The 23654-nt window shown below is 36.2% G+C and overlaps 1 protein-coding gene across 1 annotated transcript in view; it reads left to right on the top strand.

Annotated features, from left to right (window-relative positions):
* Positions 1-23654, top strand: part of LOC146404857 (uncharacterized) — a 464658-nt gene that overhangs the window by 4247 nt on the left and 436757 nt on the right. The window contains exons 2-4 of the mRNA XM_085019480.1: positions 7936-8016; positions 9593-9684; positions 9781-9918. Of these exons, the coding sequence (XP_084875606.1) occupies positions 7936-8016; positions 9593-9684; positions 9781-9840 (233 nt within the window). The 3' untranslated portion in view covers positions 9841-9918. The remainder of the gene's footprint in view (positions 1-7935; positions 8017-9592; positions 9685-9780; positions 9919-23654) is intronic.

Raw genomic sequence — 23654 nt, 5'->3', positions numbered from 1 at the left:
CCCCATGTCTGTCTTATAATAACCTTTCCATGTTTGAAGAATTAAATGCATTGATAAATAAGTAAAAAAATGCATAAATCACAGTTAACTTTAAACTAGTGACCATTAGCCTGGCAGCCCTACCTACTGTGTGACGTATAAGAATCTCAAATACCTAACTGCCCATCGGGATAGAGACTATCAACTCAAAAGAGACATAAAAACAGAGTGTCCAAAAAATATCGACATCATTCTGATTATCTATCATTTCCACTTACCTAAAGCAGTGGGCCCCAAATGTTAGGACAGATCATTTAGAGTGGATGTCTGGTACGTATTATTAGTATTAAAGAGGAAGGTGAGGATTGTAATTCTTTAAAAGATCACATTAGAGTTCCCATTGTGGCTCAGTGGGTTAAGAACCTTACATAGTGTCTGTGAGGATACAGGTTTGATCCATGGCCTCGCTCAGTATATTAAGGATCCCATGTTGAGGCAAGCTGGTGCGACCTGCATTGCAGATGCAGCTCCAATCTGGTGTTGCTGTGGCTGTGGCACTGGCCTGCTGCAGCTCTGATTCAACCCCTAGCCTGGGAACTTTCATGTGCCACAAGTGTGGCCATAAAAAGAAAATAAAAGATTATATGTACTTGATTTCTGATGATTAAAAATATTTTTCTTCTTTTGTCTAAAATTATGGGGGGAACCTCTTATGAAAGACTTATTAAGGGACACAACAATTTTTCTAAGGATTTCAAGGCAAATTCAGAGCAAAAACCCATTCTATTTTTTAAGACTAGCAATGAGAAAAACAGATTAAACATGGTTCTTACCCTGGAAGAATCAGCTCAAAGCTCATTTCTTCTAGGTAGGTTTTATTGACTTATTCCCAGCATTATTACTGACAGAGTGATTAAGTTTTGTCTCAGCACAATGTCCTCCAAACATTTTTTAATGGTTTGATTGAGATATAATTCACATACCAGACCATTCACTGAATTAGTGTACAATTCAATGGTTTTGAGTATATTTGCAGACATGTACAACTATCACTACAATCAATTTTAGAATATTTTCATCATAGTCCCATTGTTCCATCCTCTCCAGCCCTAAGGAACAAATAATCCATTTTCTGTCTCTATGGATTTCCATATTCTGAACTTTCATATGAATGGAATCATATAATAGATGGTCTTTTGTGACTAGTTTCTTTCACTTAACATGGTTCTAAAGTTCATCTATGTATAGTATGAATTAGTACTTCATTCCTCTTTATGGCTGAATAATATTCTATTATATAGATATACTGCATATTGAAAATCCCTTCATTATATATAATGACTTTGAATCATTTACACATTTTGGCTATTATGAATGATGTGTCTGTAAACATTTGTGTATGAGTTTTTGTTTCATAATTTGTTTTCATTTCTCTTGGGTATATACTTAGGAAAGGAATTGCTGGGTTGTATGGTAATTCTATGTTTCAGCATTGGAGGAACTGCTAGATTGTTTTCTAAAGCAGTTGTGCCATTTTATATTCTCACCAGCAATGTATGAGAGTTCAGTTTCTCCTCACACTTATCTTGTTTGTTATGTGACTCATTTATTCTAGCTATCCTAGTGTTTGTGGAGTAGTGTCTCATTGTGGTTTTGATTTGCATTCCAGATGAGATGTCTAATGATATTGAACAGGTTTGCATGTGCTTGTTAGTTATTTGTATATCTTCCTTGGAGAGATGCATATTTGGATTTTTTTGCCCATTTTTTAAATTGGGTTTTCTTTTTATAATTCAGTTGCAAATTTCCTTTATTCATTCTAGATATGAGTCCTTTATCGGATATATGATTTGCAAATATTTTCTGGCATTCTGTGTACTATTTTTACACTTAAAACACAAGTTTCACTTGAAACACAAGTTTTAAATATTGAGGAATTTCAATTTATTTATTTTTTTCTTTTGCTACTCACAGTTCTATTATCATAGCTAAGAAATCTTTGCCAAATATGAAGTCATGAAGTTTTCTTTTCATGCTTTCTTCTAAAAGTTTTATAGCTTTAGCTCTTACATTTAGGTATTTCATCCGTTTTGAGTTAACTTTTCTGTATGAAACACACTTTATTTTTTTTGTATTTTGAAGTCCATTTGTCCCTGCATCATTTGTTGAAATGACTATTCTTTCTCTGAATAGCCTTGGTAAACTTGTTGATTATCAGTGACCTTAGATGTATAGGTTTATTTCTGGAGTCTCATTTTTATTTTCCTGTTGATCTGTATGTCTGTCTTTGTGCCAGTAATACACTGTCTTCATTACATTATTTTGTAGTAAGTTTTGAAATTATGATGTGAGTTCTGCTACTTTGTTCTTTTTTTTCCAGGATTATTTCAGTGATACTGGGTTCCTTTCAATCCAACATGAATTTTAGAATTGGGTTGTCAAAAATCATATTTTTTTTGTCAACTGAAATTGTGATAGGGGTTGTATTGAATCTGTTGATCAGTTTAGGGTGTACTGCCATCTTAACAGTATTCAATCTTCTGATCCATAAAAATGATACTTTCCATTTATTTAGATTTTCTTTAATTTCTTTGAACAATGTTTTGTAGTTTCCAGAGAATAAGTTTTGCATTTTTTGATAAATTTATTCCTAAGTATTATATGATTTTGATGCTATTATAAATGTTAATTGTTTCCTTACTTACGTTTTTCAGAATGAAAATAAAACCAACTGGGTTTCTGTTTTCTTTATGGGTAGTTTTTTCAAAACCGATTCAACCTCTTCACTTGTTATAATTTTACCCTGATTGTCTATTTCTTTTTGAATTTGTGTGGGTAGTTTGTGTCTTTCTGGGAATTTGTAATTTCATCTGAGTTATTAATTTGTTGGTGTACAGTTGTTCATAGAATTCCTTTTAATCTTTTTGTTTATTTCTGCAAGTTCACTAATAATGTCCACTTTTAATGTCTTGAGTCTCTTTTTTCTTGGTCAAGCTAGCTAAACATTTGCCAGTTTATGCTAGTAATTATATCTTTCTGATGGAGTGTCTTCTTTCCGATATAAAATGCCCCTCTTTATCTCTAATGGCATTTTCTATTTTAAAGTCTGTTTTGTCTAAATTAATATTTCCTATGGTTGCTATTTCCAGGCTCTGCCATTTTTCCATCCTTTAACTTTCAATCTATTTGAGTCTTTGAATTTAAACTGTGTCTTTTGTAGACAACATATCATTGGATCATGTTTTTTATTTGCATGTTTTTTTTAATCCAGTCTGAAAATCTTTGCCTTTTTATTGAATTGTTTAACTTACTAACATTGAATATTATTGATATAATTGAATATACATATCTTATTGAACTTTGTGCATTTGTTCCTCTACTTCCGCCTTTACTGATTTCTTTAGTAAGTGGATTTTTCTAATGTAACATGTTAATTTCTTTAGTGATTTTTTTTGTAATATTTTTAAGTTATTGTTTAGTAATTGCTTTAGGATTAATATATACATATTAGCTTATCAGAATCAGCCTCAGATTTAAACTAGCTTAATTACAGTGATATAGGGAAATGCTACTCCTATATAATTCTATTTCTTGTCTTCTTTTTTGCAGTATTTGCTAATCTATTATATCTATCAATGTTACAAAACCAACATTGTTATAATTATTGCTTTAACATCTTTAGTCACTTTATTGGTCCAGTGCAGCTTTGCCCCCATTGTCTCCTTAGTGCCATTTTGACAAATATATATGTATTACATATTTATTACATTTTTATATGTTGTAGGCCTAACACCAAATATATATATACAGTATGGTGTTTACATATATGTGTGTGTATATATATGTATATACATGAACATACGTATACTAGGGCCTTTACCAAGGCTGATGGAGAGGCAGAGTTTCTTTTTAAAATGGGAAATAAGCAATCAGGGATCTGAAGTGGTGGTGAGGGGATTTTACTGTTATTGATATAGATTTGTAACTTAGTAAGCATTTTGGCTATTTTACTATTAAGCATCGCTATTTCTCTTTTACCTAATGGAGAAATCAACCACTAACCTTCTAAGGCTGTGTTTTCATTAATAAGTTTGTGATTAATGGAGGGATGTAGTTCTATTTGCAAAGCTCTATGAGTTCAGTATAGCTCCATGTCTAGTAATCTTCTGACTTAGTCTCTTAAAACTTCAAGCACAGGATGGAGTGCTGTCTTCCCATGGTCCTTCTGTCTCTGGTGAACATCGGCATTTATGGAGATGAACTTCCAAATTCCCTGTTTTATTCTTCCTCAGACTTTCAAGTTTCCATCTTGTCAACCAGTGTGTTTTCTGTCATTCCCTTTTCTTCCAGACTGACTGAATGACTTTTAATCAATATCTGTCTCTCTGCTGCAGTGTCTTCACACATTGATAGCTGTGATGACCACCCCCTTGTTTTGCAGGACTACACAAACCACCTCATCCATATATTGTGCTTAAAGACTGCCCAAGGGCAGGAACACCAATAAATAGTTGTTAAAGACATGAGGATTACAGGTAGGAACAAGGCATAAATTGGCAAAGAGTCATATTATAAGGTGCATATGAACATGAGAGGTCTAAAATGTAGCCTCTTACATAATATGTGAGATTGTGATCTGGCCTTCCATGACTTCCCTGATGCTAACAAAATATCACATCTTCAATACTCAATTTTTTAATAAAACAGGTTATATTTTATTATCTCAGAAGCATACTAGCTAGTTAAACTCTGAAGTAACTGTCTCTTACTCTATAGTCTTGCAATGAAGCGTTCCAAAGAAAGCGGTACTATTAAATTCTGGTGACTTTCCCAGATAGAAGCATCATAAATCCAAACACTGAGCTATTTGCTCCATGTACCAATGTGGCTCATATCTCTGGTCCTCAGCAGGAACCAGGCCTATAGTGAGCAGGCTGCATACTGCCCTGCCTATAGGCATTCTGTGTAGCCTTTCTTAAAACTGCTGTTCCAGTTTGATCTTTATAGCTTTTTATTGAAATCACCAATAGATGACAAAATATCTACCTAACCCTAGGCATTATATTTGCCTGTACCTCTTCCTTTTGTTTGGATTGTGCATCTTTGCCATTGATACATAAATGAACCCAAATTGGGATTTTGCTCTGTTCCTTAAAACTAGTTTTAGTTCAGGCTGCATCAACAGAATACCATGGACTGGATAACTTACACAGCAAACATTTGAGGAGGTGCATAAGTTCTGGAGTCTGGAAGGCAGAGATCAGGCTGCCAGCATGATTGGGTTCTTGATGTAGCTCTTATTCCTAGTTTACAGATAGGTACCTTCTTCCTGGGTCCTCACCTGATGGGGAGTGAGAGCTTTGGTTTCTTCAGCCCATAATCCTAGCATGGGCACCAATCCCAACATGGGGGCCCCATCCTCATGACCTCATCTAAACTTAATTACCACTCAAAGGCTTCATCATATCCAGATACATTGGAGAATAGAGCTTCAACATGTGTATTTTTGGCGTTCTTGATTATTGTTACTTATTCTTCACTTCTCTGTTGTGGGCAGGCTACCACTGTTATTTTATTTTAATTCTGCACAGAAGTTCTGTACTGTAAACATCTTTGCTTCTTTGAATAGCTGGCTTCTGCAGATCTTGTGGATCTCATCTCAGGTATAAAGTCCTCAGAAGGATCTTCTTTAATCACCTTCTTTAGAATTACATCAATGAAACCTTTTAAGCTGAGGCACATCAAGATCAGATTAACAGTTTTAGAAGATCACTTGCACTGTTGTGTAGATGACAGATATAAGAGACCAGTTAACATGCTCTTGAAAAATTTCTGAACACATCTTGGTTGATCCTGGTTGAAGACTGTGGCAGAAGAGGGGAAAGAAGTAAATGGAGCCTAGGTATATTTATCAACAAAATCTGGGATTTGGTGAATTGAATGTGAGAGACTGAGAGAGAGGAGTTAGCATGTTTTCCTCTTAGATTTCTGGCTGAAGTACTTGGGCAGATGATGGCATCATTCAAAGCCAATTTTTTAAAAATGCTTTTTTAATACCACACCCACGGCATGTGGAAGTTCTTGGGCCAGGGATTGAATAGAGCTGCAGCTGCGGCAACTATATAGGTACTGTAACCCACTGCACTGTGCTGGGGATTGAACCCTGACCTCTGCAGCAGCCCAAGCCACTGAAGTTAGATTCTTAACCCACTGTACCACAGCGGGAACTCCAAAGACAAATTCTTATCTTGCCACTCTCTGGTCAACATTTTCTTTCTGTTACTTACTACAAATGACTTGCTGTGCAAGTGTATCCTGGCCAGTCTGAAAACCTTCGGTTTCCTCACAATTATGCTATTTCCACCTCATGCCTTTCTTTCTCTCTAGACTATCCTTCGTTCTCTTTATCATTTAGCTAACTCTCTTGGAATTTCAAGGCTCAGGTCAGCTGTTCTCTCCATGCAGGGAGAAGTTGATTCCTGCATAGTTCAGGTTTTTGAGGCACAATTTGCACAACTCAGACATCTCCACTCTGTTACTGTAGAGTAATTACTATTACATTGATTTGCTTTTCAATTAGGCTTCAAGTTTCATATATTTGGAAAACAGATTTCATTTGTACTTATATTAATGAGGACTTAGCATACAGTAGGTGTTCAATACAATATTTAACTAAATAAAGGACTGATCGATAGATTAAATTTTTTTTAAATTTTATTAGTGGGTAGTTGATTTATAGTTGTATCAGTTTACAGTGTTGTGTCAATTTCTGCTGTACAGCATAGTGACCCAATCATATATATATATATAAATATGTATATATAATATATATATATATATATAATCTTTTTCTAATATTATCTTCCATTATGTTCTATCCCAAGAGACTGGATATAGTTCCCTGTGCTGTACAGTAGGATGTCATAGCTTATCCATTTTAAATGTAATAGTTTACATCTACCAACCACAAACTCCCACATCCCACTCCCCCCACCTCCCCCTTGGCAACCACAAGTCTTTTCTCTATATTTGTGAGTCTGCTTCTGTTCTGTAGATATGTTCACTTGTGTCATATTTTAGATTCCACATTCTTAATTAGAAGTATAAAGAAAGGTTTCATGGAATAACTGTATGGCTTTGAATTAGACTCCTCATTCTTGGGGCAGAGATAGACTTGAGACAGGCATAAATTCTGGCACAGATTTAGTACCACATACATATGTCTTGAGTTTCTGAGTGAATAAATGATAAGTGAAAAGATAGGCATTCCAGTTGGACAGGAGGGGTGGAGTAATAGCTGAGAGCATCATATAGAAGCGGTTCAGCCAGTTCCAAGGGGCCCACTTTTTCTTGGGGTAATTGGAGGAGATCATGGAAAGCCAAAGGGCCTCAATTGGCAGGCTCAGCATTTTGGTTTTGGGGTGTGTTAAATGGAGGATCTGGGCACTGTCAAAATTGCTGCATTTTGTAAGACTTCATTTTCCTACTTGATAAGATTTGATGATAATAGAATTACTAGAGCAATCTTAGAAGCCAGTGTTTATAGTGACAGACAGGTTAGTGAATTCTCATTTGGTATCCTCTGAAAGAAAACATTCAATATCTTCTTTGTTCCTTAAGGGACATCTTACTTTCTAAGTTAACTCCTGAATTTAATGGCTTATAGGAAAGAAGGAAAAGGAGGATAGGTGTAGTACGTGTAATTGCTAGTCAGAATGAAGTGATGGGGGCTTCAGCTAGTTTGAAAATTGATCTGCCATGCTAATATGATAGCTTGCCTTTTAAATTCTGCCCAGAGCATTGGAAAGCAGAATCACTGTACTTAACATAATAGATTGCATCAAGGAAACCTCTTAAATAATTCTAATAGCCCTATAGAACAGGCATATTCATTTCTCTTACTGTCTTTATTGTTAAAATATTTGATTATTTGTGTTATACATCTTTGTATTTCAGATTATGTGATTTGGTGCCTGGAAGTCATTACTGGAAATTTGGCTCTAAGTGAGCTGGCAGTATCCAGGAAAATGATCTTGGGTAAATCCATCTCATTTTTGCTCTCTTTTCAGGGTTCGATTTTCCTATTCTGTACCATTTGCAAACGATAGGCCTTCTTGCTTCTACTTCTTTCCTAACTTATATCCCATGACCTGCAAGAAACAATTTGTTATTATTATTATTTGCAAGGAGACTGTTCAAGCCTCTACTTCTGATCCCCTGAACAAAAGAACAGAAAGCCTCAACTGGTCTCCAGTTCCTTCTGGGCACCAAGGCCTCTAGCCCCTCATGGGTGCCCGGGAATACTCTTTGCCTTTATATGACACACAAGGACCTCCCTCCAGGGTCGGGGTAGGCTTTTATAATTATTAGACAGTTAGCTCTGAATCTCACTTTAAAAATAAAGCAAAACCAAACCAAACTGCATTCAATTATTTTTGCTCTCCATTGGGACTGCAGAATTTGCTCTTTAAGTGGATTAGAATATCCCCAGCTTTAGGAACTGAGTCTATTATGTCCTTTGTCACACATTTATGGTGTCTAATACAGTGTTCTAGTCCTAAATAAATGAATTCCTAAAGAAATAAATAATGTCTTGAAGAAATATCAAGAATATTTCCCTTAATCTACTCAGATTTTGCTATTAAGAATATGTGTTACCAGATACTGAATAGAAAAAAAAAATCAGTACTTAAAAAGCTTTACTAATTATAATAGGGTATCATTTAAAGTTGATCCTAACTTCCTGAATAGACAGCCTCATTAAGCATGATTATGTTCAGAGGCTTATCTCTATAGAATAAGCAGATACATTAATGTTAAAGGAAAGTACAATTAAGAAGTTTTTCTTTTTTTTTTTTTTTGACTACTGTTTTGTTGAGAAGTAGGCAGAACTGGAAGAACTGAATTGGGAATGAGGGTAAGCAATTTCAAGGCATTTTGATTAGAATCTTTGGACAACTGATTTAGAAAAAAACACTAGAATGCCTTGCTACCCTTCTCTATCAACAGCCTAGTTGGTAGAGTATATTTTTTTTGGGGGGTGGGTGGGCGGGGAAGGTGGTTTAAAGGCCATGATGAATGCACAGGCATCCTGTCACTCTAGTAGGGACCAGATTGAGTACGGCTAGTAAGGTTGGTACTAACATGTGGGAACTGAGTGGTGCCGGTGAAGCTGAAAGGCAAGGATGCATTTCTCTAAACTTACTTAGCTGTTTGCCCAAAGAAAGACTGAGAACTTTGCAAAAATTAGAAATTAACCAAACATTTCTTAGGAACTAGCTATGTCCAGAGACTCTTTACCACACTCTAAGCCCATAAATTATTATATATGTCATCTAAGCTATTCATTAACCCAGGAAAAAGGCATGGGCAAGTGTTTAGAAAAATGCACAGACATTGCATGAGATGTATATTTTTCCAAACTAGAACTTATCTTTTAAAAGATAGTTCAGAACTATCTATAAGCTACTTTAACGAGACTGCTTTTTCTAAATGAAACAAGTTCAATAAATCACTCTGCTTTTCTTCAGTCATTTCATCTGGAATCGTAAAATTTTTGCCAAGGTGAAGGGAGAAAACCTCTGGTCTAAAACTCCACATTTCTTATCCACAGGTATACAGGTAAATAGAAATTATAGCTCTTCAGTGACAGCAAGAGTCATCATGATTTTTTTTTTAGAGTTGTTGATGACTCAAATACCACCGGTAAGTGTAATAAAATGCTTCAAAGTATTTCTGTACTTGTGCATTTGCAATAAGGACATAAAGAAACAAATCTTAAAGTAATATATTCTGATTAAGAAACAGCTGGAAATGGCAGCACCTGAAATGGAAAAAACAAGAGCTGAAAGTTTATTTTGAATGAGAGGCATTGTCCAACTCTGAGACTGAATGATGGCAGCTGAGAGTAAGTGCAAGCACAATCAATAATGACTCCAGGTATGAAATTATTCAGAATCTCTCTTGTTTTCCATGTTTTTCTCCTGCTACATTCACAATGTATCTGTTCACCGCAATACTATCTGTGGAGGAGGAAAAAATTTCCTCAGTTTAGTTGTTCTTAATGATAGCTTTTGAGCTGTCCTGATTTGAAATTACAGTGATAGAAGGGGCTGTTTCACATAAAAGAAACAATGTATTCCAAAGCCAAATTGTATATTGGGCAGGTAAGAAAGCTTCATCATTAAATTGTCTTTAATATGCTTCGCTTTTACCTTCTGCCTTAAATTTTCATATTAGCCACTTTCTCTTTTCTGTGCTGTGTAGCTTTGGGCAAGGTTATTTCATTGATCCTGGTCCTTTCCAATGTTAATATTTTATTGATATAGACCATAGGAACTGCTCTTAAATTTGTGTTGAACAACCTAAAATTGCAGCATTTTATATTTGAATACCACATCAAGAGTTTGCAAGGTACTTTAACATCATATTTAATTAAACTTCACTGCAATACAATATGTTGTCCAGAATATGTATTTTTTAAGCCTCCTTCTTTAATAGTCATACTTCATGTGTCATACGTATATATCACAGACACATCACTATAAGCAACATGCCCCAACTTATGCTTTGTGTTTTGTTTTAGGATTTCCTTTTCAATATAACTTTTTTAAAAATTTTTTTTATTTTTAGGGCTGCAGCTATGGCATATGGAAGTTCCCAGGCTAGGGGTTGAATTGGAGCTGCAGCTGCCAGCCTATATCACAGCCACACCAATGTCAAATTCAAGCCAAGATCCTTAACCCACTGAGCAAGGCCAAGGATCTAACCCACCTTCTCATGGATACTAGTTGGCTTCATAACCTGGTGAGCCACAACAGGAACTCCTTTTATCAATACGATTTTAAAAAAAAATAAAAACCTTCCTCCTACTTATATTACAAAAAATAAGACCACTTAGTGATGCAGAAATCTTTCTCTCTTTCTTTCTTTCTTTCTTTCTTTCTTTCTTTCTTTCTTTCTTTCTTTTTGATTTCTATAATGATGTAAAGCACTGATTGGGCCAGTTATCACATGGAATATGAATATGAATAAGATGAAATTCTTGACTTCAATGAAATTAAAGTCTTTTGTTTTCCTTACCAAATCCTTCTTTGCCAGCACTCTCACTCAACAATTTCAGTTTAAAAAAAAAAAAAAAAGGCACTTATTTTAAAACCTGGGGAGGCAAGCTGGAGCCAGGACAGACTTTATACTTGTTGGAACTGTTCTGACCATGCTTAGATGTACAACATTCTTTTTCATTTGGTTGCCTTTATAATGCAAAGGGCAGAGGCAAATGATTCAGAGCACAATCGGCGCCATCCAGAGTATTGAAACACTCCTCTTAATGACAATGCCAAGTTACTCTGTTCGTGAAACACTTGAAAAATGAGAACAGCGAGCCTTCAAGAGAGAACAGAGTTGGCTCCAATGCTTTCATTATCAAAAGAAGATGTTAAAATGCATAGAAATGTTAAATCTCTACTAAAAAAAGAAATCAATGAATGACACATCTAGTTGCAGCTCATTCGATCTTGATTTAAAAATCATTTGTGATCTTAAAAAAGATTGATTCTGAAGTATAAAAAGTATTTCAGTTTCACCTGCTGAGTGTTAATGCATTTGAAATATTGGAGGGGGAGTTGTCAAAGGGAAGTAGAATTTCTGTACTACCACCCACACTCTCTCAAACACAAATTATAATGTAGTTGTAGGGAAGTACGTCCTATGGAATACTCATTTTGTTCAAATGTGTGTGATTTTGTAGGCTTAAAAAGTGTCACGTCTCACCATGGAATAAAACAATAACACCGCTAGTTGGTATTCATAGAGCATTTTCTATTGAAGACCCTAAAGAAATTTATGGATATAATTCAATCTTGTGTGTTATTTGGAATCTTAGCCAGTATGCTTTGACACATCCTAGCAACCTGGAAAGTGATCAAGCCTCACTGTGGATGAAGTTTTTAGGGATTTAATTTCTTGTTGCAACCCTGGGGAACAAGAGGATAATAATTCCCTAAATGTCAGAAACCCATTCACCAGGCAGTGTCACCATAGAGTGTTGCTATGTGTATGTGGGGACCTTATTCAAAGCCCCAGCCCCAACATTGCTGCACTCCATTTAATACTCTGCCAGGTAACCGATTCAAAGGCATGACTGTAACTCAATTACTTCTTTGAAATGTACGGTGTCTTTTCTCAGAAATGATAGAGAATTTATTCTATAAATGAAAATCTGGTGAAGTGGCTACTTTTAAGTATTATAGCAATATTTTTTAAAAATATTCTTTTTTAAAACATTTATACTTCACATCAAGATTGTTATTTTAGGGTTAAGATACCATGTTCAAGAACTGTTGGGTTCTTACGATAGGAGGATTTATGCAAGATAAAGCACCATCGTTACCATGGGGATCAGTAAATAGTCTTGATCTGGGATTCTAGTTCCCACTGCCAAGACATGGGTGGGAGAAGGTGGTTCCCACAGACTCTGTTTTCTCTAGACTAAAAATACAGTATGATTTCTATTAAAGGGCAATTAGAAAAATTTCTCGGTGGTTTAGCCTAAAGGAAACATACCCTATCATTTTCAGAACAATTAAGCAGTGAGCTCACTCTCCAATATTTCGGGATTATATTTGTTTGTAGTATTAATTATGCTCACGCTATGTCATGTCAAAGGTGCTGTAGCAACTGCAGCTTTTTTTAGAGCTGTTTCATATGGTCTTAAAAAAAAGAAATATTTTGTGGAGATACATACACAGACATAAATTACGTTCTCTTAAGGGTGACAGTATAAACTTGGCACATTGAAGTTAACTCTTTAAAAAAGTTGTTTTGGTTTGCAAGCTGTTGCTCCAAATGGTTGTGATGAACATGAATTCTATGAATATTGCTTTTATGGCCTCTAGTTAAGAAAGCCAAAGCATTATGATTTTTTTCCCTGAAGTTTATTATTAAATAATATATTGGCATAAATTTATTTATGTGTATACACACACACACATACATACATACATACATATAGGAGGCTATAGGATTTGCAGCGATTTTACCACCAATCATTTTGCCTGATATACTTCATAACCCCGTGAAATAGGCAGGGCTGGTAATTAGTTATTGGTCTCTTTTTGTATGGTGAGATTTACAATTAAAAAGATTAAAATGCTTGCTTAAAGCTACATAGAAAATAAATGTAAGATTGCGCACCAGATCCCAAAATGAAAAGTTCTCTCTCTGGGAGACCTTTCCCTGGTGACCTAGTGGTTAGGACTTGGTGCTTTCACTGCTATGGCCCAGGGTTCAGTCTCTAGTCTGGGAACTGAGAACCTATATCAAACACCCGATCATTGCAGTCTTTAAAAATATGTGAATTCTAGAAGACATAACTCCAAAGTAGCTACTGATATATTTAAAAGAAAGAAGGAATGAAAGAAAGAAAATACTCTCCCTTCTCTACTGCAGTATTGTGAATACAAGATATATCATCTCATGCAATTTCTCCTATAAGCTCTATCATTACATCATCAAGACTTATGAATTTAATTGTTACAATTAAAACTAAAGTATCATTCGAATACTGAAAATTTGGTTGAATTAATAGCAGTTAAACATAATTACTCATTGGCTGGGGCTATTATTCATGGTCCTATAAATTAGGGTATTTATTTTAAGAAAATTTGACACACATTGAAAGGAACTAATTTTTAGTTTCATTATAATCTCTGCACAAATGAAGTTTTCTTTTTCTACTCAGAAGGTCAGTTTCCTTTTCTTTTCTTTTTTTTTTCTCCAATGACCTCTTGTGGCTTGTCAGTCCTAGTAAGTTTATCATTGCACAACTTAACCTATTTTTTGGCGTTACTTTGATGGGTGTCAAGATAGCACAGCCAGGTTTAAAATATTATTGTTTTTACTCATGCTGTCTTCTTTTAAGGTGTGTTCTTTATGTAGAGTGTCTGTTGGGCTGTTTCCAGGCTTAAATGAGTGTAATTCATCAAGGGATCACCACTAACTAAGGAACTAAAATATATGTATATTGATTGACTCTGCTTCAGGAGTTCTAAAGTACATGTGTTCTTCTGAGAAACATCACTCTTTTTCATGCAGGCTCATTCTTCCCTGAAGATCATTTATAAAAGCTGTCACTTGACTTGATAAGGAACTCATTTTTCTCATCTGCCTCCCAGAGACACATCTGCTTGTTCCTGCTACCCACGTTCCCTGAGTTAAATGTTTCATGTCTCTATTGGCTTTCTTATCATCTTAACCCTTCACTCCTACTAGCCACCCCCATGACTTACCATGATTTTATTTTCTCCTTAAATTATAGAGTTGATTTCTTATGTTTGCAACCAGAGAACCCTGCTTGCGGCAGAAGAGTGAAAAGAAAGTGTTTTAATTAATGCTTTTCCCCCATTTAAGGAATATTGTGAAATAACCCACTATTGTTGTCATCAAGTATTAATTATTACAGCAATGTTATATTTTTCTTAAATTACTAACATTTGTTTACTGAGATAATGTAGATTTTGCTTGACTCTCCCAATCTTTTTCATACCCTCTTTTAGGGGAAGGAGGCCCAAATGAAATGTATCTCTTTACCAAAGCTTCCTTCAGTCTTCATATTGGAACAGTGGTTCCCAAAATATATCAGACTCAACTGGGTTTGAGCCTCACTCATTTAGACAGCACGCCGCTTAACCAGGCTTGTTCAGAAGACAGAGAAACTGAAGTTCTGGTTGTCTAGGTAATTCTCTAGGTCAAGGACAAAAGCCATTTAGCCTTTTCTCCAGTCTAGAAATCTGCTCTGCTAATTGACTGCTCCAATCAGATCAATAATGTACCTTATCTGCAGTGAGGAGGGTAGAAATCCATTCCTAGGTGGCCGATGAACTGCTTTTCCCTCTTCCATGCTGCCTACTAATCTCAGTCTTGTGTGTGTGTGTGTGTTGGGGGGGGGGGGCGCCTGTGCATGCAGAAGTTCCCAAGCCAGGTATGGAACCCACACCACAGCAATGACAGGAGCCATAGCAGTGATAATGCAGGGTCCTTAATCTGCTGAGTCATCAAAGAGAACTCCAGTCTTGGTATAACAAGACACTACTTGGCAAAAGTAAGTGTACCAAAGCAAAAACCACGTTCTTGGTGAGTTCCTTCATTCCTGATAGAGCATTAATATTTCCCCCGAAAGAAAAAAAAATATCAGCATTACGTGACTGTGAAGAGGTGCCTTCCAAACTCTTGAGATCATGAGAAATGAAGACTATTGGGAAACGAATGACAACGGGTGGCTCCCACCCCCACTGTCCCTAGCAGTTAAAGCTCATTTGCTCTCCAGTCTCATCTCTCCCAGTGTTGCATATTTATAATAAACCCGGTTCCTGGAAGCCTATGTTCAGTTCAGGGCCAGGAAATAAACACATGCATCATCATACCCCTTTTTTATCCCTTCTCCTTCTTAACAGAGGAGGAATGACGAGAACTTATGAGAAAATAATCAGTTTGAAAACAAGTTTTTGAATCCAGTCTGCATCTTCTCCCTTGTCCCTATGTCAGTAATGATCACAACTGTTTGCACAATGACCCTGGATGGGAACCAAGCTTTCACACAGGTTTCTGTGCCTCCTATCTGGAGTCCCTCCCATCTCCTCTCCGTGCTATATCCCGTATGATCTCTACTAAATTTGGATCTTATTTTATCACTCTGCTGATATAAATCTTTCCATGCCTTCTCGGAGCTTTGTGGTTACTCTCAGATGCCCCAGCTTGCTATGCAAGTAAGTTCCTTCCTGGTTTGGCACATGCCTGCTTCTTTTGGCTTATCTTCAAGCTCTGGCTCACAAACACCCATGGATCATATTAAAGTATTTTCCTCTGTCCTCAAGGATTTCACAGGTGTCATTCTCTCTACTTAAAAACTTTCTAAATATTTTTTCTTTAACCATTCAATTTTCATTCTTCAAGACCAAGTTTTTGAAAGAAATCCTTCTGATCTCTTAATTATTAAGATTTTTTTTTCTTTCATGTCTCTAAATCATCCCCAGTAGCTATTTGAGCACCTGTCACATAAGATTACATTACTGGTTTATGGCTCTTTGTCTTCCACTAGATGCGAAACTCTAGGAAGGGGAATAGTGTGTTGTTTGGTCTTTATGTGCTTTAGCACCGAGGTGTGTGCACAGAATGTTGAAAACGATCAAATTTGCTTTGGGGATTAAAGAAGAAATTGAATGGGTCAATAAAACAAATAGGTAGATGATGTAAAGAAACATCTGAGGTCTTCTAGGAAGGCAGGCTTGCAAAACACACTTTCACACAAACAATTCTTCATGGCTCAACATCTCCTTTTTGCAATCTCACCTCCAATCTTTTCTTCTTGCTGAAGCCACACTTTTCAGGCCCAGCCTGCTCACTTGCCCTAGGATTCCAGGTGAGGCTCATTTTCTTCAGTAATAAACATTGATTGGGTATCAGGTACTCTTACTTAACCAAGCTATCTCATTTCCCTGACCCAATTAAGCTCAAAATTTCCATCTCCTCTCATACTTTTTTTTTTCCAATTAATAAAAAAAGGAAGGAAATTCCCATTAGTATTCCTGTATCTAAACATGGACCTCATCAACCGCCTCTTCAGTCCTAAATGCTGGGCAGCTCCATTGCTTCATTAGGCTACAGCATATAGAGGAAAGAATGAGAACTGCAGATCTAGATACCAGAGTGTGAACTCCACTTTCTGTGTTGTGTGGGTAGGGTGTGTTACCTACCTCTTTAAGCCTTAGGCTCTTTTCCAGAAAGTTGTGGATTACATCTTCCATAAGCAGTTTTGATAGTATGAGGGGATGGGATCTGCAAAGCCTCTGATCACTGCCTAACACATAGCAGATTTTCTGTAGATCAATAGTAATTATGTGTGTTAATGTGAAGAAACATTCCAATTCAGAATTGACATACTGGATTTCATTTAGCTTTGCACTCCTAGGTCATTCAATATTTTAAATCCAATTAAATAGAGTATGTAAGACAAGAGTCTCTGAGTTCTAAATAGTAAAAATGATTTTATTTCAGTTACAACAACATTACACAAATTGATGTGCAAATATTGAGATCCCTTGATTTCTTGATTAGAAAGGTTATTATTGCCTTTCAAATATAGATGTGGATGTAAAGGTGAAAGACAGCAAAAGATACAGGGCTGAGTGTTTTTCTATGTTGTCCTCCTCTTTACCCATTTACTACATCCTTTCTTGCCATTATTTCCAAGGTTCTGTAGTCTACTGTTTGCGTACTCTTATGTTCTGATTTGGGGTCATATCTGGCCCACATCTTTAGTTAGAGGGCTTTATTAAACTCACTTCCCTGGTTTACTAAATTCCATCTCTCATGGTTTTCTTCAAGAGTTGTATACATTTGTTTTCCTCCTCTACTGATTACTCTCCATTTACCTCCCTTGAGCCATTCTTTCCCTTTCCCTATCCTGCTTGCTATCCTGCAGTCCCCTGGATTGTCCTGCCCTCTGGCTTTCAAATGGGCTCCATCAGTAAGAGGCCTGGGAAAAATCTGAAGTCTGGGGGAAGAGATACATTGATGTATTAGATTCCTCCTGCCACACCAGCTCGCTGGTTAACAGGCCATGATCCGAGTGGGGGCTTCTTTTCTTCTCCTCTCTTGGACAGACCCACAACCACAGCTTCATCTCTCATGAGGCATCATTAATACTCTCTCTTCCTTTTATTGCTTTATGTGTAAAGGTGGAAGAACCTTCCTGAGAGCAGAGTTTCTGGGTACCTCATATATTCTTTTTCATCCCTGAACCCTGTCTCAACGACTATAAAAAGTCCCTTCATGAAATCTCTTCAGTTACATCTTTCCTGTCATGATCTGCCTGATTCAGTTTCAGGATATCCTCAGTGCCAGGAAAAAGATACTTGCTTGCCAGGATTTGACTCCACGGGTTCACAGTGGGTGAGGGGACAAGATTCCTTGTTTAGTGATGATTGAGGTCTATAGTGGTTAAATTACTTGACCAAGATCACCTGGCTGGTCAATGAGGAGTCAGTTCTTTCCACTATTTATTGAAATACAGAATTAGTCAGGCAGTGGAGATAAAGATAAAACATAGCTCCTGCCCTTAATGACTTAGATTTTAGTTTAGGAGAGAGATGTATAATCCAGTCTTTAAAGTAGAGCAGGAATAAATGCCCAGTGCTAAGAGAACAGGAGTAGGGAAACCCAAATTAGTCTAGGCTTTGCAGATGAAACCAAAAGACGAAGTGGGGGAAACGATGGTTATTTGAGTAGGGTGTAAAGCATGCCTTCAATTTATCTTCTCTCACTATTTTTCTTGCTGTCATTCTGGTGTGATTAGTCCAAGCCCCATTTATATTCTCCTGGACTGCTATAATGGCTGTCTAGTCAATTACGATGGAACACGTAATGTAAGAAAAAAGAATGTATGCATGTATCTGTAACTGGGTTACCATGCTGTAAATATATATATAAAGAAAAAATATATATAAGGAAATTTTAAAAAGTTGTATATAATCTATACTTTTCATCCTCTAATCCATTCCCTACAGTGTGGTCAGCATAACTTTCATAAAGCAAATATGAGACAATTTTGTACTTACAATTATGCAAAAACTCTCAATTTTCCTTAGGACAAAGAAAAGGTATAACTTATAAGTGCTTTAATTGACTGGTTTCTGCCCTATCATCAACGTGATATCTAGCTATCTACCTCTTCTTTTTGTTTAACCCTCTCTGACATTCCCTTTTTGTTTGTTTGTTTCTTTTTTTTTTTTTTTTTTTTGTCTTTTTGCCTTTTTCTAGGGTTTCACCCATGGCATAAAAAGGCTCCCAGGTTAGGGGTCGAATCGGAGCTGTAGCTGCCGGCCTAAACCACAGCAACAGCAACTCGGGATCTGAACCAAGTCTGTGACCCACACCACAGCTCACGGCAATGCCAGATCCTTAACCCACTGAGCCAGGCCAGGGATCGAACCTGCAACCTCATGGTTCCTAGTCAGATTCATTAACCACCGAGCCACGATGGGAACTCCATCCTTCTTTTAGTTTCTTGAAAATGCTATTCTCCTCCCAATGCAATATTTTGCACATTCTGTTCCCTGTTTTTAAAGGCTCCTTTGAACCTCCTGCTATTTATCTGGTAATTTCTATCCAAACTTCAAGCATTAGCTGGAAAATCACTTTCTTGAAGAAAGAACCTTGGAAAATTCCCAGACCAGGTGAGGCCCCCATTTTATGCTTTCTTAACACCCTATGGTTCGCTTTGCAGCATTTATCCCAATTCTAATGAAATTAAATGTGTTTACTAATATTTTATACTCCTGCGGACTGGTATAGTTTCCATTTCTTCAACACCTTATCTGCAGCATTACATCCAATTCTGTACTGATGGTAAGAGCTCAGGAAGTAATTTTTGAATGAATACGTGAATAGTTATGAAGAAGACCTGGACTTTGAGAAAGTGTTGTGTTTTAGGGGAATGTACATGTAATTTGGAGTGATGAAGCATGAAGCTGGAGGAGATTACAAAAGCCAGATGAAGAAGGGCCTTAAATAATTAATTTGGGTTTGCTGTTAAGTGTGATAAGCAGCCTTTTCTTTTCCTTTTTTAAAGCTTGGACTTTTTCAGGTTCAGTGACTGGCCGAAGAATTGATTGATATAGAGTGAAGCCAGAGTCAAGCAGACCAATTAAGTGGCAAATGCGTTTATCTGGCAGAGGAAAATTAAAAGAATAAACTGAAGTAGTATTGCTCAAATCTGCTGCATATCTTAATCACCAGGATAGATAGCTAAGCCCACAGAGGCCCAGGCATGGAATTTTTTACTTTTTTTCTACTTTATTTTGGACATACTGACAGCATGCGGAAGTTCCCAGGTCAGGAATCTAGCTTGCACCACAGTTAATAACCAGAGCCGCACCAGTGACAATGCCTGATCCTTAACCTGCTGAGCCACCAGGGACCTTGAATTTTTATCAATGCACATTGCTTCAGGGGCTGCTGATACTCATACAATCTTTTTTTTTTTTTTTTTCCTGTTGATCACCACTGTGAATTCTTATAAGGATGGGGAAATGGGGATCAGAATGTGGTCTAGTTATCTTCTATTATGTGCCTCTTCTGAGCCAGAAATTAGTGTTTCTTCCTTGTTCCCAAATTCAGACCTCTGAGCTTTAGGATCTTCATGTATAAAATGAAGGGGCAGGTCACATTCTCATCTACTTTGAAGAATCCATGGAATGAAAGAGCACATGAGACGGTCTTGTGGACATACTGCCAGGAAGCTTATTGAAAGAAGCTGTTGAATTAGATTAGATTATACTAATGACCAGTGTTAACTTCATTGCAGTGTTTTTTATTTTGCTAGTCTAAGTATCTGCCCATAGTTGCCAAATCTTTGATGATTCATAGAAGTTTAGTATTAGCATCCAAACTCTGGATCATATTAAATTTTGTGAAAGATCAACTGAGAAGTTACTTGCTCCTTATCTGATTTTAAAGAGGTACCATCCCCACACTAGTATGGTATTAATATTTGCTAATCTTTAATGATACTACTAAAATTTTTAAAATGTGTTCCATATTTAATATTAGATTGAGATCTTTTTAATGCCTAGCGAATTGTAGCAATCCTTGAAATATGTGTTCTAATACTAAATATAAGACTGGGTAATATCCAGGGTCAGGAATTGGGAAAGGTCCAAAAGATGCAATGGTCTGTTTTGTTAATATTCCTGTATTTAATTTTACACAGCTAACTGTGGCTCAGTTAGCTGCTGTGACATGGTTTGATCCCTGGCCCAGGAACTTTCACATGCTGTAAAAAAAACCTTTTTTTTTTAAAATAAATTAAAAAAGATGGTGGAAATTACTAGTCTCTAAAACTTACTTCTGGTTCTATAATTCTGAAATTTTAGGTTTTATTAACTCAGTGTCTGCATAGTTTTTAATAGAAATGTAATTTAAGCTGAGAGCATCTGTTCTAGCCTGTAACATATTTTTCCAAGGCCTTGACCTTAATTTTACCATAGATATCAGATGCTCCTTCACAGATTCTACTCTGGATTTTACCAAAGGGGCATCAATTATGCTTGTGTCTTGAGTAGTGTGAATTTGACTTAAAACTATGCCAGATTTGTTAACATTACCATTGAGTGGCTTTTTAATTAAGGCTGTCAATACTATCAGTGATACAGTTCAATACTATTTTAGAATTAGAAATTATGCAAACTTCTAATTTACATTTTTATTTTTATACATATTGCAAAATAAAAATATTTTTGTTAAAGGCGTTGTACTTTTTCTAAATAAACATGGATTCCAAAATAATTCAGTGATATACATATTAACATATTAATTGAATAAATATACTGCTGTTTCATTTATTCTAATAAACAATATTCCCTTACTAATAATTATAACTTTTTCTATTATTAATCTAGAGACTTGCTTCTTTCTACTGGAGATTTTACTTTTATGATTTTTCTGACTGTCATAAGTATGTAATTTAGGGCATAAAATTGCCCCAATTTTCATTTACTTGAAATCAAGAAGATGGAAAATTTTTTTCTACCTTTGCCTTTACTATTTGCTGTGATTATAGCTCATTAAGAGAAAAAGAACATCTTTCTATGGTTAATTATTAAGCCAAGGCAAATCTTTGATTCCAAGGGGAAGAAAGGATAATAGAAAAAGAAGCAAACAAGTGACCTATTTTAGACCCACTGCACTTCAGTGTTTTGTTTTGAGTCTCTAATTTCCAGTCTGCAGATGATGGTGGGGAAGGGATGGCACAGTAATTGCCTTGTGAAATGTACTGAAAATTATTTGAGATAACAGTAGTACAGCTCTTGACCCATAGTTATAGTTATTAAGAAATATCTACTATTTCCTGATTGACTTAATATGCAGAATAAATTTACACATAAGAGGTTTCCCCGGGTTCATAGTATTTTATGATTGCATGCTAGAAACACATTCACTTTGTTGTATCTCATGACCTCTCCTTTACAGCCAGTCACATCAATGTAATAAGCCTTTTGGACTTCATAATGCTATCTTCCTTCTTTTTGTTTCTGGTACTGTGTTGTTGGTCATCATGGGTCATATGTTTTTAGCAGCTGGGCATTAAGTGTTGATTTTATCTCCCAATTTAATTTAGACTTTTCAAAAGAGCTTTCTATTGTAGCCTTTTTGATAAGACTTATTCCTATTTCTTCTTAGAAGCCCTTGATTTCTCCATAAAGAAAACTAGAAGTATCATTAAACATGCATTCTTACAAGAGATAAATAGACAATGTTTTGCAAATGAAATTCTAGCAAACGTGGTGGAGGTATGTGTTACCTTTCCCCGATTATTTTACCTTATCACATCACTGTCTTCTCCAATTACTTTATCCCAGGCTAGTTTCTGGCCTCAGTCTGTCTGCATTGAGTGTCTCACTTGGCCACCCAGGATCTTCTGCCCCCGCAGAGCTGTGTCTGCAGTGTTAGTGCTTAGAGAGTCCAGGTCTCATGGAGAGGGGTGGAGGCAAGTGACAGAGGGAAAGGAAATAAACATATCCATTTGTGGTGTACTTTTCAAAATTTAAAAAAAAAAAATGTTCCTCTAAATAGGGCCTCCTATGTGCTGACTACACTACTTTGTGGTCTGGCTGGAAAAGGAACTACCATCTCCCTGCTAACGACATTGAGATTTATGTGTTAAATGACTGTTAAAGATCATGCAATTTGGAAGCATTCCAAGTTAGTTTTAGTCTGTGTCTTCTGAATGCAGCTTCAGGATTCTTTCCACTACTTCATTCCAACATCCCTATTTTGGGACTATTATCAGTAGTGCCTGGACTTGTCTCTGGGAAATCCCGTCATTTACTCGAGCACTTTGTGAGGTGCTTTGATTATGGGGGAAAAAAAACAACAGAAAAAACTTAAAACTTTGCTCTGATGACAACTAAGAATGTCAACAGCTTATTAACATAAGATGTAGGAAGATATGTACAACCTCACTGTATGCCTCAAAAGCAAAGGGGCTAATACTGCTAAAAAATTCCCCTGTAGAAAACATGGGAGAATAGGAACAGTAGACAGCTCATTCTGTTTCTGGGATAGATAAATTTTATTCCATGAATGCAGGATAAAAGTATGATATAGCCATTGATTTTCATTCCGTAGAAATAGTATAGTACCAATTGTGAAGGACAATATACTAAAATGTCCTTGATAAGTGTAGTAAAAGAGGTATGATACTAAAATGCCTTTAAGAAGTGCAATGAAAGAGGTATGATTTGGAATTTGGATCAATGACCAAATGACCTTGGATTCAGGTTACTTGAGCTCCTTGTAGGGCTGTGGCTAGAATTAAATGAAATAAGAAAACAAAACAAAACAAAAATAACAACAATAAAATATTGTTACACAGAGCCTTGAACATGTGTTAAAAACAAAATTGTTTTTATACTGTTTGATGAAAAAGATTGTTGGCCTAAAACAAATAGACTGCCAGATATTTCTCCAGCAATGACGAGTTTATTTGGGATCAGCAGAGAATTGAATTTGGGGCCTATTGCAACTATGGCAGTCCTCTCAGGAAAAGAGAAAGAAAACACTTTTACAGAGAGGAAAAGAAAATTGTGAGGGCTATGCTAAACAAAGAGTCTATGGCT

The sequence above is a fragment of the Sus scrofa genome, chromosome 3, assembly GCF_054392235.1.
Source record: "Sus scrofa isolate SSC_HxYL_T2T_F1_AM1 chromosome 3, Sscrofa_HxYL_maternal_Yorkshire_Landrace_v2.0, whole genome shotgun sequence".
Taxonomy (NCBI): domain Eukaryota; kingdom Metazoa; phylum Chordata; class Mammalia; order Artiodactyla; family Suidae; genus Sus; species Sus scrofa.
The sequence above is the reverse complement of the archived record's forward strand: the minus strand, read 5'-3'. Positions and strand labels throughout refer to the sequence as shown.